The sequence below is a fragment of the Condylura cristata genome, unplaced genomic scaffold, assembly GCF_000260355.1.
Source record: "Condylura cristata isolate star-nosed mole 26May11 unplaced genomic scaffold, ConCri1.0 scaffold00004, whole genome shotgun sequence".
In the NCBI taxonomy this organism is placed as follows: Eukaryota; Metazoa; Chordata; class Mammalia; order Eulipotyphla; family Talpidae; genus Condylura; species Condylura cristata.
Window position 1 is genome coordinate 65,330,301 of NW_004567105.1, and position 16,465 is coordinate 65,346,765.

Here is a 16,465-nt window from a genome sequence, read left to right on the forward strand (position 1 = left end):
CCTCGTCCATGCTCCCTGCTCTCCCCAGGCAGCACAGGGGTGATGTTCTTCAGGCCTCTGGGCAGGGACCTGTGGGTGCAGGCAGAAGGGGCCTTCCAGGGCTTCTGCTGCTCAGACCAGGGAGACTTCAGCCTGGAAGCTGGAAGAGCGGCGGGCGCCAGGGCTGACGCGCGTCAGCATAGAGACCTGGGTGCTGCATGTGGCCCCATTGCTGCCTCCAGATGGGTGATGGTACTTGGGGTCCAAGCCCAGCACGCCCTGCAGGTGCCAGCGGCGCCACTTCCGCCGCATCTCTGCCTGAACCTGGGAGGAGGGACGGGGTCAGGCGCGCCCTGCAGAGCCTCCTCCTCTGCTGACTGACCTGCTTCCCCTCCCGCCAAATGGAGACTGGCTAGAGTTGATGCCCAAAAGGGCAAAGGGCAATTCGTCACTGGAGTGGGTGGAGGTGGGAGGCAGCGAGGACGGGAGTGCGGTCCAGGGCTAGAGGGGGCCCCCCACCCAGGGTGGCTCCAGGCCTGTTCTGACTCCTGCCCCTCAGCTCACTGGAGCTCTTCCAAGTGGGTTTTTGTGGTTTGTGCCCAAGACGCAAGCCACAGGCACTCAGCCTTGAAGCCTTCACCCTCCTCAGGGGCTCTACACACAACCACTTAACACAATCGCTTCACAAACTTGGATGTACTCCCAAATTCCTTGGGGGGATTCCCTGAAAATGCACATCCTAAGCAGATCAGGGTAGGTCTTGTCTGAGGCACTGCTGACCTACTGGCCTGAGGACCAACCTGGCATAGCAAGGTTTACCCGTCATTGCTCTGCATACACCCATCATTGTTTCTGGACCCCAGAACTGTGAGTTCTGTGCCCTGCTCCCACAGTCAGGAGAGACTTACCTCCCCATTGAGAAAGCAGTAGAGGACGGCCACCACAAAGCCCTGGGGAGGAAGGGAGAAGAGGTGAGCCCACAGCCTGGCCCTTCCACTGGCCCCAATGCCAGTGTCCCCCAGATTATGCAAAGGGTTGAGCAGGTAGGTGCTTAATTCTCATTACAATGAAAAGATTAGTATACATCCCAAAGGGCTACTTCTCCCGGATAGAATTCTCTTAGAAGCCTGGGGTCCCGTTAAGTCAACAGTGCATACCTGGAAAGAGCCCAGGAGCAGCTCAAAGACCATTCTTACTTCAGCCTTAAAGTTGTCAGGAAAGAAGGCAAACATGATGTAGTGTACTCCAAACAGGGGGATCAGCAGCAGGGTGGACTTGGCCAGCCTCCTGGGGACAGAGGAGAGCAGGCAGTGAGTGTGTGGATCCACACATGTGGCTAGATAGGGCCTGTGGGGAGCTGCTGTGGGCGCAGAGGGCCGGGGGCCAGGACGAGAGGATGCACTGCAGTGTTTTGGGAAGAGCACATCCACACCTGCTCCTGGCAGCAGAATCTGCAGCGCCTGGCCCGTGTGTCTGGGCCTTTCTGCCTGGAATGAAGCACCAAAGAGACGCCTCTGTTCTCACCCTTCCGGAGGACAGAATGGGATGCCAGTGCTGAACCTGAAGGGTGAAGCCTAATGATGGCATTTCAGGTTCTGAGGCAGCTAATGGGGAGATGTCCTCAGGCACCCGAAGATCCTGGCTTTTCCCTCTCCTGGTCTCAGTTTCCCCAGGAAAATGTGTAGTGGGGGTAAATATATACTCGCCAGGGTCCAATTACAAAAATGGGGCTCACTGTACACTCAAGAGGGGTGTGGGGTGCTATGAAGTGCAGTACATCAATAGGGGATGGATTGTCTCTGAGAATGAGGACCTCTGTAAGTGACCACAGAAGCCCAAGCCCCTTGGAAGGTTGGTGGGCGCTCAAGTTTGTGCCATTCATCCATCACCAAAGATGGCCCAGAGTTAGCTAGTGCAGACCTCTGATTTTGGCTTCTCTGCTATGTTGCCACCTTTTCTGGGATGGCTCCCCGCCCCTCCCCCCCCCCATGACATCATTGCCATCTTGCTCTGAGAGTAGGGTCCTTCTCTCTCTAAATGACTGTCCCTGTCCCATGGAGCAGGGCTCACCCGGCTCAGGTCTCCTGCCACCTCATCTCATACCTGGTCCAGGCAGGGTGAGTCCAGGTTTCCTGGCTGGGGGAGTTGTGAGGGGCAGTGTCTCTGCCTGTCTCTCCCACACTGGCAGCCAGTTGGGCAAAGTGAAACCCTGAGCCTGAGGGCCTCACCCTCTCACTCCTTCCTGGTCCCAGTTCCCAGTCGCACCAAGATCCTGAGCACTGCCCACCCTCCCTGGCTGCAAACCCACCCTGCGTGCCGAGGCTGACAGATGGAGGCTTTCTTTAAGTTGAAGGCTTTGGAGAGGTGGAGAGTGGGAGCTGGCAGCCCCTCCACAGGGGCTCCATCTCCACTCAGCAGCCCCTTCCGCCTGCTGACAGCTGTGCAGCTCCCTCTACCCACACGGGCCTGGGGATGACCAGCTGTCTGCCTTTGATTCGAGATCTTTTGAGTGGTTGTACCTGGGGGATAACAAGGCCCTGCAGGCACAGCAGAGGGTGCACAGGCCTGATGTGCTGCTCCTCAGCAGACTGCAGGCTGCAGACCCCTGCAGAGCCTTCCCTCCTCAGACAGGAAGAGAAGCTCTGCCTACACACCCAGTGGGAGAGAAGTTGCCACACCAGGAACGTGAGCCTTAGTCTCATCAGAGAGAAAGAATCACAGGATTCCAGAATAGAATCCTAAATCCAGCTCCTGACATTCGAGCCAGGAATCTTAGAACTCCCCAAAGAGAAGCCGGGCCAAGAAGAACATTTGAGTATCCCAGGACTGGAAGGCCCTATGGGAGATCCCAGGTTTGTCTTGTCTATGCAATACCGATAAACAATTTCTTGTTGCCATCTGTGGGCATGCAGACCCCCTAAGCCCTTCCCACAGCCACCCTATTAAAAATGTTTCTGCAGTTCTATCTTTAAGCATTGTTGTTCTCCCAAAAATCTGCCTGGTGCTCCAGCCTCTCTGACACAGGGAGTCATCCTCACACATTTCTAAGCAAGAAGCATGAGCACTGTGCTCTGTCTCTGCCATGGCCACGTGCTCCCAAGCCCTTGCAGAGAAGGGATTGTGTGTCAGTTTTCTCATCTGTAAAATGGGGGCAATTTATAGGAGGAGCTATAAATGAGATGATACATGCACCACTCAAGACAACCCTATGTCACACACCTGGCATACTGGCAGCTGTTATATATATGCATACAGAACTGGGGTATAGACCAGAGGTGTAGTTGGTAAGAAGATGCACTAAAGACAGAGTGGGGAGCAGAACAAGTAGACCTACTGAAATACACTGCTGGGAGCAGTGGGCCGGTCAGGAGAGGTCTGCCACGCCATGGGGGTCAGCTCCCTGGCTGGGGATTGAGCTCACACTGCAGTGGCTTTGGGGAACTTCATAATGCAGTGCTTTAATCTCTTGCGCCACCAAGGAGAGCCCTGCAGCTGTTACTTTTACTGGGGAGGTCAGAGCCCTCAAGATGGCCGCCTCATCGAAGACTGAGGGCTCCCCAGGCATCCACCTACTGGGTCTCTTTCTGTGCCAGGCACATGCGAGGGACTGGGCACGTGGCGTGAACAAGACTTGAGAGAGCTACTGTCTTCTTTAGCTTCCTGGCTTAGCGGCAGGTACATACCTGGGTCTGATCATCTGCCAGGTGTGTGACTGCAGGGAAATCTACCTGGGCCTGCAGGCAGCCTGCTGAGGGTGGGGCTGGACACTTGTGGACTGAACCCTGCCATAGGGGTGGAGGTGAGTAAGGGCAAGATGTCTTTTTGGTGACTCTGGAGGCTCAGGGAGATGTGGAATAGTTTAAGGACAGTGGTGGTGGTGGGGGGGGCGGGTCACAGGGGCCCAGGGCATCGGGCCCACACTCACGAGTACGGGCTGCTGTCACTCTTTCCGACATCTGGGGGTCGAAGTTTCTGAACCAGGATTCGGATGATGCAAATGAACAGGATGAAGTTCACCTGGTGAGTGGGCCCGAGGTCAGTGGGTCAGAGAGGGGAGGATGGGCCTCCACTTCCCTCTCCCCTAGTTCTCCCCTTTTTGGGCAGGCCATTAGGAAACTCTAGTTCATACCCCTAAAGACTGGGCACCCCAGTCAGCTTTCTCTACAGGAAGAACTGGGCAGTGTGGGGTATAAGGGATGGGGCCTTGGGCACTGGAAGCCGAGGTTTCAGTTCTGACCTACACACAGATTCCTGTGAGACTGAAGGTAAGGTGACTACTCAGCCTGGGCTCCAGTTTCCCCACTGCTGAACGCAGGAAGTGAGTCTTACCAAGATGGAGGTGAGGATGGGGGCCTTTATGATCCACCATAATGGAGAGTTGATGGTGTCCCAGCATCTGGGCAGAGGAGGGCAGGGTAGAAGGAGACAGGTTGTCCTCAGCCATAGAGAGAGCCAGAGGCTGTGAGGTTGTCCCTGGCTCTGCCCCGGAGCCCTTTAGTGACCACAGGCCCAGAGTCTGTGGTTCCCGGTCCTCCTCGTCCTGCCCTGGGGATCTGCCCCAAGCGATAGCCAAGGGAGGGGGTGGGGTGATAACTCACCCAAAATCCTCAAAATAGATCCTGACGATGGTCCAGATCATGGTGAATGTGCTAGGCGCCCCTGTCAGGGCCAAAGGAGAGAGAAAAAGGGGGAGAAGGGCGTGGAAGGGGGGGATGGAGGACGTAAGGGAGAGATTGAGGAGAAAGAATCAGAGAGCAGGAGGAGAGAGAAAAAGGTGGGTTTCCAGAGCTGCCACTACAGTAGCATAATGGTTTCACTGTGCAAATTTGCTGCTGCCCCAGGGAGTGATCCCTCGGGCTGTGTCCCATGAAGGGAGAGCTCTTTTCTAATTTCACCAGAGGCGCTTTATTGGCTAGCAGTGGCCTGGTGTGTTTCAGGGTGAAGAGGGCAGACTTCCATGGACCTTGACCTTGTCCCACTCACCAGCCCTAGGTGCAGCCACTGTCCAGGGACACCTGCTCTGGGCCTGTAGACAGGATCTGCAGCCCAGCAGGACCTCAAATGGTAGGCTGACCTGGCATCCTCCCCCGTGAGCTCCCCAGGCATCACCCCCTCTATCCCCAGCCCTCCCTGGTACCATACCCCAGCCGATGAGTATGTACCCCCAGAAGTACTTCCGCTCGGAGAAGAAGGAGACGGCCAGCAGGGTGTACAGGTAGAAGCCCTCCACCAGCAGCCAGAAGAAGTTGGCCATGACACAGTACTGCAGTAAGACCACGGCTGCCTTACAGCCCACCTGCAGAGGGAGGAAGAGAGGGGCTCCCTTGGGCTAGCTGGGGAACCTGCCAGCCCCAGCTCTGTCTGGCGGACACAGTTGCTATCCAGCTGATGTAATCTCTTTGCTGTTTTTGCATCTTCCCCTTTGAAAATACTCAGCAATTTTTCTATTCTCTCTGATTTTCGATCCTCTGGTTCTTTGGGACAAACTTGTTTTTTTAATTACAGACTCATCAATTTATTAGCTATTCATCTTCCTATCTGTGTATCCACCCACCCACCTACTTATCCAATCATCCACCCACCATTTATCCATTATTTACCCACCCACCCACGAGACACGCACTGCCTCCACCCCCGTCTCCTATCTGCACCATGCATCTCCCCCTACTCGTCTTCCATTCTGCTCCCCCTCACTTACCTCTCCATTCATGTCCACCTGACCACATCCACTGCAACCCTTCCAGTCCATCCGTTCAACTACCCACCCATCCATCCATCTGTTCCTCCATCCATCCACCTACCCTCTAGCCATCATTTATCCCCATTTTCTTACTTTATCCATCTGTACTTCCACCTACTCAGTCACCCAAATGTCTGTTTACTCAGCCATCCGTCTACCTACCCATCCACTTAACCCCTTTCTCCCACATCTCCTCATTCATCTTATTCCAATTAGGAGAGAAGGTAGCAGGAGGAGGCATATGTGAGAATTCTTGCTGGAGTTTGAAAAAGTCCCCTGAATGTGTGGGGATGCAGGCTGTGGAGTGGGGCCCAGCTGGAAGTGTGAAGGAGACATGAGGACTGAGAAGGGAGATGAGGAGGGGAGGCAGAAATGAGGAAAACGACGGGAAGGGAGGGCACCTCATCCTGGGGACCTGAGGGCACGAGGGACATGGGGACAATGGAGTCATGAGGTCCCTGGGGCAGGGCAACCGGGATTCTGGGTGGCCACCTGGCCTGATTAGAACTGAGCCTAGAAACTTGAGAGCCAGAGCTTAGAGCCACTGCCTGCCTCCGGGAAGCCCTGGCTTCCCCGTCTTGCTGTACCCACAACCTGGGTCCCCACCCTTCCTTCCTGTGCCCTTGGCTTTGAGACCTCCTCAGAGAACAGCCTGTCCTCCTGTGCCTTTGGCTGAGAAGTCCTGCCTCAGACTGCATTTGGTGCCTGCCGCGACAGGCTGCCTGCTCTCTCCTTCCCCCCATTTGCTTTATCACAAGAATAATTCTGCTCTTTAACAGGACGATTATTTGTGCTTCTCTTAGACAAGCTTCACAGAGCTGCTAATAACTAGGGAAGGCAGTTGCCACAATTATCCCAACAAGTGCATTGGAGGCTCGGCTCCAGGTTCACGCTCTGCTGTCTGTCTCCGGACCGGATCTGCTGAGGGGCCCTGGGGATGGTCAGACTGGCTCCTTGGGAGGACTTTCCTCCCCCTCATCGAGATGCCAGAGAGGTGCCATCACCAGGTTCATTCTTTGGGAAGGAGGTCCTGCGGACCTCTCAAACGACGACCTGCTTCTGGGCGTACGTAGAAGCAGTGAGTCACTTCAAGGAATGGGTGGGAGTCAGGGCTGGTCTCCAATTCTCTGTCCTAGCTGGGGGGAGCCTCGTAACCTCCCCTCCCTAGGAAGGCCCAGAACTGGGCTGATGAACTAGAAGGCTGTGTATGTTTGGATGGCAGGAGGAGGCAATGGGAAGGGTGAGGCACCCTGGTATGCAGAGAGTAGGGCTGGCAGGGATCTCGGAAGCCCTGTGTAGATGAGGAGTTAGGCTGGAAGTTCCCTAAGGTCACGCAGGACGCCTGCAACAGAGATGAGATGGGGCTCTGGGCTCAGCCACGAAGGGTCCCGTTTCCCATGAAGAAGGGGGGTTCCCACTGGCAGGTCTGTGCACACCCAGAGGGCTGAGCACCGTCTCTTGTTGCTGACAGGACGTGGGGCTCAGGGGGTGCCAGGGAGGGTCGAAGGAAGGCGCTTTGGTCATCCTTCCAGAGAGAGTGAAGACGAGAGGTGGGGAAGGCAGGGGAAGGAGGAGAATCAGACCTCTAGTGAGAGGAACGAGGAGGGAAACGGAGGCGGGCCGGGGTGGGGTCCTCACCGAGCCCTCGCAGTGGTCTACCTCCTTGCTGTCGAAGAGGGTCAGGTCTTTGATGAAGACGGCGATGGCCCTCAGGATGAAGGACATGAAGAGATGCATGTGGATGTAGTTCCTCGTGCAGTGCAGCTTCCTGCTCGGGGCAGGCAGTTCTGGGAGGCCGAAGGGCTCCTGGACCCCCAACCCCCCCCCCAACTCTGTTCGGTGCTCTGAGCAAGGGCAGGGCAGGGAGAACATGTGGCCTCTGCTGTGAACACTGTCCCCAAGGGGAGCCCTGCCCCAGGTACCCCCATCTCCATGTGCAGCCTGGCTTTCAAGTGCTTCACGCCCTCCCTCAATGCCTCCCAGTGCAGGGTCATCCTGTGGGGTGAGGCTGACAGGCAGGGCACTCTGAGCAGCCTGCCGCCTCCCGGGGAGGCTAGCCTGGCAAGGGGGCTGGGGGCCAGACTGTATGCAGCCCGGGGGGCGACCTGGCCCCGGACCTTACCTGAACAGACTCAGGATGGCAGTGGCGACCAGGAGGGCAGCGAGAGACAGGCTGTAGCCGATGGTGTAGCCGATCTTCACAGAAGTGTAGAACCTTGTCTGCTGCTGTTAGAGGGAGGTGGTTGAAGATCTTGGGTGGGGGCAGATAGGCTCCCCTAGGGGGTGCTGGCGGGTGCCCTTTCCCCCTTATCTTGGCAGATGAGGAGGGTGGGGCCCAGGGCCTCTAAAAGCAGCTGAATGGCCTCCTGCAGCACAGAACTGCTCCCCAGGTAGGGCAAGGGTCATTCAGCCCTTTCTGCTCCTCCCTAGTGAAGCAAAGGCCTCACACATTCCATTTATCCATCCCTCAGTCAGGTGCTCAGGACTCCTTCGTGCTGTTTCTGAGCTTGGCACCCTAAGGAGTCCAGGCTGCTTGCCCTTCAGGCCCCCCGCATGAAGCCCTCTCTTTGTATGCTGACGGGAGGTGCACAGGGAATGAGGAGCCTTCAAGAAAACCCTGGGGGGTAATTTCCTATTTGGGGCTCTCAGGGGCTGCAATCAGCAGGATGAGGGCAATTTGGTCTTTCTGGGGGAGCAGAACTAAGCTGGAATCTGAGGGCTCCTTGCTGGCCTCTCTCCTGCTCCTCTCCCCATGGACACACACACAGCGCCAGTCACTGGACAGGGCCCCCCTTCCTCTCCACTTCCTGCCCCCCTGCTGGAGCAAGGCAGATGGCTGTGAGGGCTGAGCTGCTGCCTGAGCTACCGGTGGGCTTTGAAAGCCTCTAGGACAATTGCTGTCCTCTTGGGAGGAGTAAGCCCGTCTGAGCGGGTGTCTGCGGGCCGGACAGAAGGACAGAAGCCATCACAGACCCATAGATACATAGACAGATGTGGCAGGACAGAAGGACAGAAGCCATCACAGACACACAGACAGATGTGGAAGGGCAGAAGGACAGAAGCTACCACAGACCCACAGCCACTCATATAGATGTGGCAGGACAGAAGGACAGAAGCCACCACAGACACATAGACACACAGACAGATGTGGCAGGATAGAAGGACAGAAGCCACCACAGACCCACAGCCACTCATATAGATGTGGCAGGACAGAAGGACAGAAGCCATCACAGATCCACAGACACACAGTCAGATGTGCGCTCACACACCCAAGTAACGGGACGCCTAGCTGAGGGGCTCTCATCGGTAACCCCACCTGGCTCCTGGACCCATGTCCCTAGGACACTGCTTGTGTTTAGAGAGACAGATCCCCGCCCCGGGACAGAGAACAGGGCCCTCCTTCTCCCTGACTGACGGCAGGGGCCTGTGGCTGGTCTTGCCCAGGACCTGCACTTTGGTTTCTCTTCTGCATATGACAGGAAGGGTGGCATCCATCTCCCTAGCTACATCCAGAGCTGGAGCAAGGCTCCCCAGAGACAGTGAGGCAGCCTGGCCTGGGGGTGCTTCCTCAGCCTTTGCTCCTTAGGGCCATCCTCATGAAACCCCCTCCTGCACCCTGTCAAAGGATCATGGGGATGAGCCATGGGAACGCAAGCCTGCAGAGGAAGGAGGCTTGGTTCCCACACTGATGGTGACCTCACCCCTTGGTGGGAGAGAGAAGGGGCCTTGCCAGCTAAGGCCTTCTGGGGGATGGGGTGCACCGAGGCCTACCTCGTCCAAACCTGGTGCCCTGTCTTCCATGCCACAGGCAGAGATGTAGGGGCCAGGCTCCAGCTCTCTCCAGCCCTCACTGGTGCAGTTGCGGCTCACGTTGCGGCCTGGGTAGAGAGCAGGGTGGAGCGGGTTGAGGCCAGGGAGAGGGTGTCTCTGCGGTAGGTACAGCGCCTGGCTGTCTCCGTGCTCAGCCCCATCCTATCAGCCCTGCCTTGTCGGTTCTGGCTGCCCTGGTCTGGACACCAGGGCATCACGGGGCACACGAGGGCAGAGAGAAGCCCCGCCAGTCTCCCCGGGGCTCATGCTGCCCTTCCTCATGTCTGCAGCTGGGCCCAATGACACCATAAACTGATCCTGTGTCTGGGTCCTTCACCTAGAGTGGTCCTGCCCTTGCCGTGAGCTAAATGCTGACCCTTGTCACAACCGCAGAAGCTGCCGGGAGACGGCGTCTTCCTCCTGCGGTACAGGCGGGACTGAGGGTGTGCTCAGTCCTCCCAGCCAGCTGTCTGGGTTCCGGGCCTGGGTTCCCTCCCATACCCAAGGCTGGCGCTGCTGGAGCAGGCCCAAAAATGAGACAGGAGGTGGGTGGGGCTGGGTAATGCCTGATAAGGGCAACTCTCTGAAATCCTGATAAATGGAGGAGGAAGAAGCAGGGACCTGCCCAGGCGAAGGCCTGTGAGAGGAATCAAGCCATGCCAGGCCTTGGGGCTGAAGCCAGGCACCTGCATTCTCCTCTGTCCTCGGAGGTCCCAGGCTACAGCAAAGGGGCCCTGTGAGGTGAGGGGTGTCTCCTAGCTGGGGGCTCTAGTTCTGGAGAAGAGCTTTTGCTCTGCATGACTGGATGGGGCCCCAGAGTCTTCTAGGTAGTGCTGGCCTTCACCTGCACTGAGGTGACCAGGTGTCGAGGTGCAGAGCTGTCGGGGGGGGGGGGTCCTCACACCTCTGCAGGGAGGGTCACGGCGATTGTGTGCTAGGTGTTCCCACACTACAAGCGCTCACAGCACACCAGGTGGTCGCTACTCACGCTTTCTGCAAATTCTCATGGCCACCCTTTGGGAGAGGTTCTTACTACCTTACTTCATGGTTGAGGACCTGAAGGGCAGCTCAGGGTGGAGGAGCGACTTCCAGGAAGGAGCCCTGGGGCTGGGTCTCTCCACTCTCCGGTGCATGAGGGAGGGCAGGGAGGGCCATGCTGAGGTGGGGGCAGCCGGCAGGGGCAGACCTGCCCCGCAGTCTTTCTGCAGTCCCCCAACCACACACCTGCGAGAGGCTCTGAGCCTGGGAGAACAGTCTCCAGCTGCCCCAGCTCAGCCCTCAGCCCTCCCCGATTGCAGGGCGAGCTTGCAGGGTTCAAATAATTACCCTACCAAACGGCAGCCTCGCTTCAGCCCCAGACCTCAGGAGTCACATAGCCTCATTAGCTTCCTTCACAAGACCCGACGTCTGCTGTCTTGCTTCTGGTTTCTTTGGCAAGAGGGGACCCCAAAGCCAGAGGTCAGTGTCCCAGCTTCACGGCTGGCTGACTTGGCCTTGTCTGCTTTTCCTACTTGCCCCAGCCTGGTGGGGGCAGTCCCGTTAAGCATCCAATCCTGGGTGCAGGGCATGGCTTTGAGATCCCCACTTGCTGTCTGGACAAGAGCTCGATGAGGCCAGGCCCACGAAGTGAGCTAGTGAGCCTGGGAGACTCACAGCATCTCCACAGCGACTTCACATACCTCACATGGGAGCAGGGATCTTGGACATTTCTGCTAATCTAGTGACCAGGAACTGCCCTCAGTCCCACTAAAAGATGGAGGCCAAGCTGAGAGAAGTGAAGTGATCAGCTGTCGTGACAAGCCAACAAGGACAGGTTCTCTCTCCATTCAGGCAGGCAGATAAAGGGGAGTCCTGGAGCCCCCACTGGTTTTCAGGCTGCATGGGGCAAAGCTGCAGGCTGGCATGGCAGGGAGGCTGGCAGAATGCCGGGAGGATGATAGGCGTCCTAGCCCCAGCAAATCTTTACTCTTTCTCTGGGCTCTCTCTGGCATTCTCTCGCGATCTCACTCTGGTAGTTGTTCTGTCGTACGTAGCTGTAGTCTTTTCTCTCTGAGTGATGCCACCCTTATAGCTCCGCCTCCTGGCTCAGGTGCACCCACTCACATGTGCCCACACGGTCTCCAGGTGTCCACCATCAGGCAGGCGAGCCAACACCCATGCTTCCAAGCGCTTCCTGCTTTCAAGGCTGCAGGTGATAGCCAGAGGCTGGCGGGGTAACAGCCTGGCCGTCCTCCTTTACCACACTTGCCTATGGTCATTTAGCAAGGGAGCAGCAGGTCTGGCATGAAATGAAGTTTCGTCTGACTCCAGATCTTTCTGGGCTCCCTGCAATGTCTGGGGGGTGCCCTGTTCCCTGGATCCTTGGCTGCCCTTGGCTGGCAGGGCGGCAGAGGAGAGCAGGCTCTCACTAGGGTTGGGTGGTCTCTTTGAAGAGTCTTGAGAATGTTAAGTCTCCTGAGGAGGGAGCCCTGAGAAGCAGCCAAAGTCTCTCCTGGGTCTGGGCCTGGGAACTGGTGGATCGCTCTGTGTGAGGAGCGGGGTATGGCGGGTGGGAAGGGCAAGGGATTTTCACCCCATGCCAGGAGGGACATTCCACTCATTTCCCAGTCTCCTCCTGCTCACCATGCTTCAAAAAGAAGGCACACGCCCCCACCCACTCCTCCCCAGGACTCTCTGCCTGAAAAACATCACTCAGTGACTGAAGGTGGAAAGTGGGAGTCACTTTTCTCTCCCACCAGCACCAGTCCTGTCTCAGCCTCTCTCTTCAATTCCACATCAGCTCATCTTCCCTGAGTTAGGTAGGAGCCCCTGATGGGCCTCCCTGTTTTCCTCCCCACTCTGAGCTGCCCTTATCCTGAACTTGGCCCAGTCAGGGCACTCCCCTGCTGAAATCCTATCAGTGACACTCATCCCAAACACCAGGGCAATATTAGGCTCACTTCACTATTTACGGGAACTCCCTGGTGGTGCAGAGGTTAAAGACAGTGCTATCAAGCTCTGCCAGGCACTGCAGCATGAGTACTACCAGCCAGGGAGGTGACCCACACAGTGCAACTGACCTCTCCTGACCGCCTGCTGCTCCCCTCAGCAGTGTACATCGTCCATCTGCCTGTTCTGCTCCCTACCCTGTCTCTGGTGAATCCTCTCACTGCCCCTGCACCTCTGGCCTGCACCCCAGTTCTGTATGTACAAATAAATAAATCTTTAAAAACAAAGACTACTAGTTATGACTTCATGATACACAGGTAGTGGGGTAGGTAAAGGAGGAGACCCCAGAAACAATGTATGTTGAGTTTTCTCAGCCAAAATAGCTCTCCTATGTTTCATCCTAAAAAACAGTCTCTTCATATATTTGAAGGTAAAAACACCCCAGATGAAAGACATGAAGATCGCAAATTAGAGGAGAAGGCCCCCACAAACACAGGGCTCCCTGATGAGAGTCCCTTACCTGATCAACCTTCCAACCCTGGTTTCTTATTCACTCTGGGTAGATGACTTCTTCCTGTCCCTCCACAATATTTAATCTTCCGTGATGTTTTTCCACTTTTCCGGTAGAAGTAAGGTCCCGCTGGCCCTCCAGAGAGGACACTCCTTGCCTTGCCCTGTTACCCAAGGAGCGGGGGTTTCTATCACCCCACCCTGTTCGTGCTTTCCTTGCAAACTTCCCTTTAGAATTCACGTTACTCTCGTTCTTCATCTCTCTGTGCAGGAAAGCATGGCCTCTTTCCTTTCTGTTTTCAGCCCCTACCCCATTTCTAGTTCTAGCCCCTAATCCTCTCCCTCAGAGGAGATGAGGCCGATGGACGGGGGTGGGAGGAGGGGGGGCTAAAAACTGCTTCAGATCCAGCTTGTCAGCAGGAGGGCGCTGGCAGGAGTTGGCTGCACCTGAGAAGAGCTGCCTTTGTCTCATCTGCACAAGGGCGCGTGTGGACCCTTGAGGCTGGCAGCTGGGGGTTAGGCAGAATGTGGGCTGGAATCCAGGTTCTCAAGCGAAGGGGCTGCCTTGACAATTCCAACAGAGACAGGAGGAAGAGCCATCAGGAGGAATGCAATTAGCAGCGTGTCAGGGAGGAGCGCAATCAGCAGGCACAGGCTTCCTGGGATCCGACAGGAGGACAGGAGGCTGGTTGCCAGGCTCTGCTGATAGGACCCCGTGAGGGCTGCCAGAGGAGTGCGCCCTGTGTGCCCAGGGGCAGGGTTCCCCGGCGGAAGGCAGGACTGGGTGGGTGATGGCTGGAATGTGGCAAGCCTGTGGAGATTCCGGACCCCTAAAGGAAGGCACCCACATTTCTTTTTCATTGCTGAGGTCATGACACCGAGCTCCCTGATAGGGGTGGGTAAAACGTGCCTGCCCCAAAGAAACCATTTGGTTCTATGCCAGCCTGGGTCCATCTTACAAACAAGGAAAGAGATCCAGAGCAGAAAGCTCACCTTTGCCCACGAATCTTTCGGCTCAGCCTCTGAATCCTTGTCTAGGTCCTGCTTTGCACCCACGCCAGCTTCGCCCCTCATCTTCCCCACTCAGCTTGCTCCTCCCTTGGTCTGCCCCCTCCCATTCCAGACTTTTCCTCGACACCCCCCCCCCCCCCGCTCATGTGACCTAGACATGAGGGGGCTGTTTGACTCTCCCCTCCCCCACCCCACACCTCTCCCCTCCCCACCCAACCCCAGGCCTATACCCTCTTCTCTTCTCTGCCCCTCTGGAGTTCAAACTGTCACCTGTCACCTCTTTGACTGGATCTGCACCTGCAGAGACTGTTCTCACAGAAACCAGTTACCCATTAAAACCAACTGTGGACTGTGTCAACTCAGAGACCACAGTGGCTTCTCAGAGACTCAGGAAAAAGCCCAAGGCCTGGGTCACCCCTACGGCCCTGCCCGGCCTGGCCTCCTCCACCCTTCTCTTTCCTGCCCTTGGACCCCAGCCACGCGAGTCCACATGGAGCTTCCTGAAGTTTTCCTGCTATTAGCTGCTGGTTTTCTCCCTCAGGGACCTCCAGGCTACCCAGGGTCTTAGCCTGGTGGCTCCTTCCCACCCAGGGCTTCAGAGGGCAGCTGAAGCATCGCCCTCAACAAGGCCTGGGTCGCTGGCTGTACCGACCCCCTTCTCTCTCAGCCCCTCATATCATTTAAGATACCGGCGTTAACGGCCTCGCTAAAAGTCTCTCGAGGAGCACATAAGCTCCCCGAGGGCATACAGTGTGGTTATTTTACACACGCACAAGCACAAACACGTTCCTCTAACCTGTGCCTACCGTCCTTGTGAGTATTTAATAAACACTTGCTCACTGCAAGAATAGCTGATTAGATGTGGCCAGGCCCTTTAGTGACGCAGCAGTACAAGCCCCCTTCTGACAGAGGCCTCTTTCCTTTCCTGCCGTACCTGTGAACTTTCACTCAGGCAGAGCCTGGCAAGGTGAGTTGTGAGCAAGACGGTGGTTTTGCAGCACCCAGGAGGTCACTGGCTCCAGGTAGTAGTGAAAGGCGGAATTGTGATTAGCCCAAGACAACGGCGCATGGAGCCATAACTTCATCAAGCAGTGTCAGTCAAAGATTTACCAGTTGCTGAGCAAATACTCTGTGAACACTTCCCACACACTTATCTTTATGAGAAGAGTGAATGGAGCCCAGGAGTCCTTCAAAGACCCTGCACCAGTGCATGCTCCTCCAGGAGCCTCTGCCCCTTTGCTTCAGTCCCTTCGCCCCTGCTCCTTGGCCCTCTTCCTCCTTACTTCCCACCAAGACCCCACTGCAGTCATCCACCAGCCTGCTTGTGCCACCCGGCTCCTCCTGTAACCCCGGGCTCTCACCTTCAATGGAAGTGAAGATCTTAAAGATGAGGGGGCAGGCCACGACGACCACCTGGCCCCGAGGGGTGGCCGGCCAGCAGGTGAGGTTGTCCCACATCTTGCCACAGCCTGCAGGGGATGGCAGAGGGTGCTGAGTCAACGTGGGCACCAGGCGCCCCCAGCCTTGGGGCCTGTGCCCACAGACACCCGTTCTCTCCCTCCCATAGGTGCCCACCTTGAGGAACCTGCAGGCTGAGCGGGGAGGTGCCAGCCAGCCAGGCCCCACGGCCAGGAAGCGGGGAAGAGGCAGGCCACAGCACCACAGTCCTCAGTGAGGACCGGGCAGAGCGCTGCCTGAGTGTGTTTGGAACTGTGGCGGGGCAGGGGTGGGGGCTGCTGTGTTGCAGAGGTTGAGGGGCCTCCCCCCGCATTTGATGGGCAGGTGCCAACAGGCATCTGCATCATCCCATACAAGGGCGAATTGCTCAGCCTTGGCAAGGCTTTCGAGGAGCCGCTGGGCATTTGTGTGGGTGGAAGCCTTTTGTAATGAGCAGACCCTGGGCTCCTACTCCAGTTCACAGGCAGAGCCAAGGTTTAGTTGTACAGGTTTAACTTAACGGAGTTTTCTAGGAAGGCAGCTACTGAGTCAGAGAGCACAGGTTGCTTCCGTGTGTTCTGGACTTTACTTAGTGTTGTTCATATTTTGCAAAATCATGTTACCTGCAGTAATGTTACCCACATGTCTGTCTACATTTACATCCCTCGTGCCCACAGCTTCAGACTTTGTCTTCGTTCTCTGTGTAATTGTGGCTGAATAGGTAGAAGGTGTTTTACTGTAACTCCCCCTTTGGTTTTTTTTTTTTATTAAAGATTTATTTATTTATGCATACAGAACTGGGGTACAGGCCAGAGGTGCAGCGACGGTGAGAGGCTTCACCAGAGACAGAGTGGGGAGCAGAACAGGCAGAGCGATGAAGTACACTTGAGGGGAGCAGCAGGGAGACAGGAGAGGTCTCCAGTGCCATGTGGGTCACCTCTGGGGCAGGGGATCAAACTTGCACTGGAGCGGCTGTGGCTAGCTGCATCCTAACCTGTTGCGCCACCAGGGCCCCCCCCCTTTTGATTTTCCTATCATGTGACAGTTAGA

At 56.5% G+C, this 16,465-nt stretch overlaps 1 protein-coding gene across 2 annotated transcripts in view; it reads right to left on the bottom strand.

The window, feature by feature from the left end:
• The window catches only part of VIPR1 (vasoactive intestinal peptide receptor 1), a 30,564-nt gene continuing 14,099 nt past the window's right edge, over positions 1-16,465 (bottom strand). The window contains exons 2-12 of one of the 2 annotated variants that reach the window (XM_012735204.1): positions 15,340-15,447; positions 9,491-9,597; positions 7,842-7,942; positions 7,358-7,487; positions 5,122-5,275; positions 4,578-4,638; positions 4,309-4,375; positions 3,905-3,996; positions 1,137-1,266; positions 888-929; positions 1-303 (exon numbers count right to left, since the gene is read on the bottom strand). In XM_012735204.1, the coding sequence (XP_012590658.1) occupies positions 112-303; positions 888-929; positions 1,137-1,266; positions 3,905-3,996; positions 4,309-4,375; positions 4,578-4,638; positions 5,122-5,275; positions 7,358-7,487; positions 7,842-7,942; positions 9,491-9,597; positions 15,340-15,436 (1,173 nt within the window). In that variant the 5' untranslated portion in view covers positions 15,437-15,447 and the 3' untranslated portion in view covers positions 1-111. Of the gene's footprint in view, positions 304-887; positions 930-1,136; positions 1,267-3,904; positions 3,997-4,308; positions 4,376-4,577; positions 4,639-5,121; positions 5,276-7,357; positions 7,488-7,841; positions 7,946-9,490; positions 9,598-15,339; positions 15,448-16,465 lie in introns of both variants that reach the window. The other variant, XM_004676275.2, reaches the window with a different exon arrangement.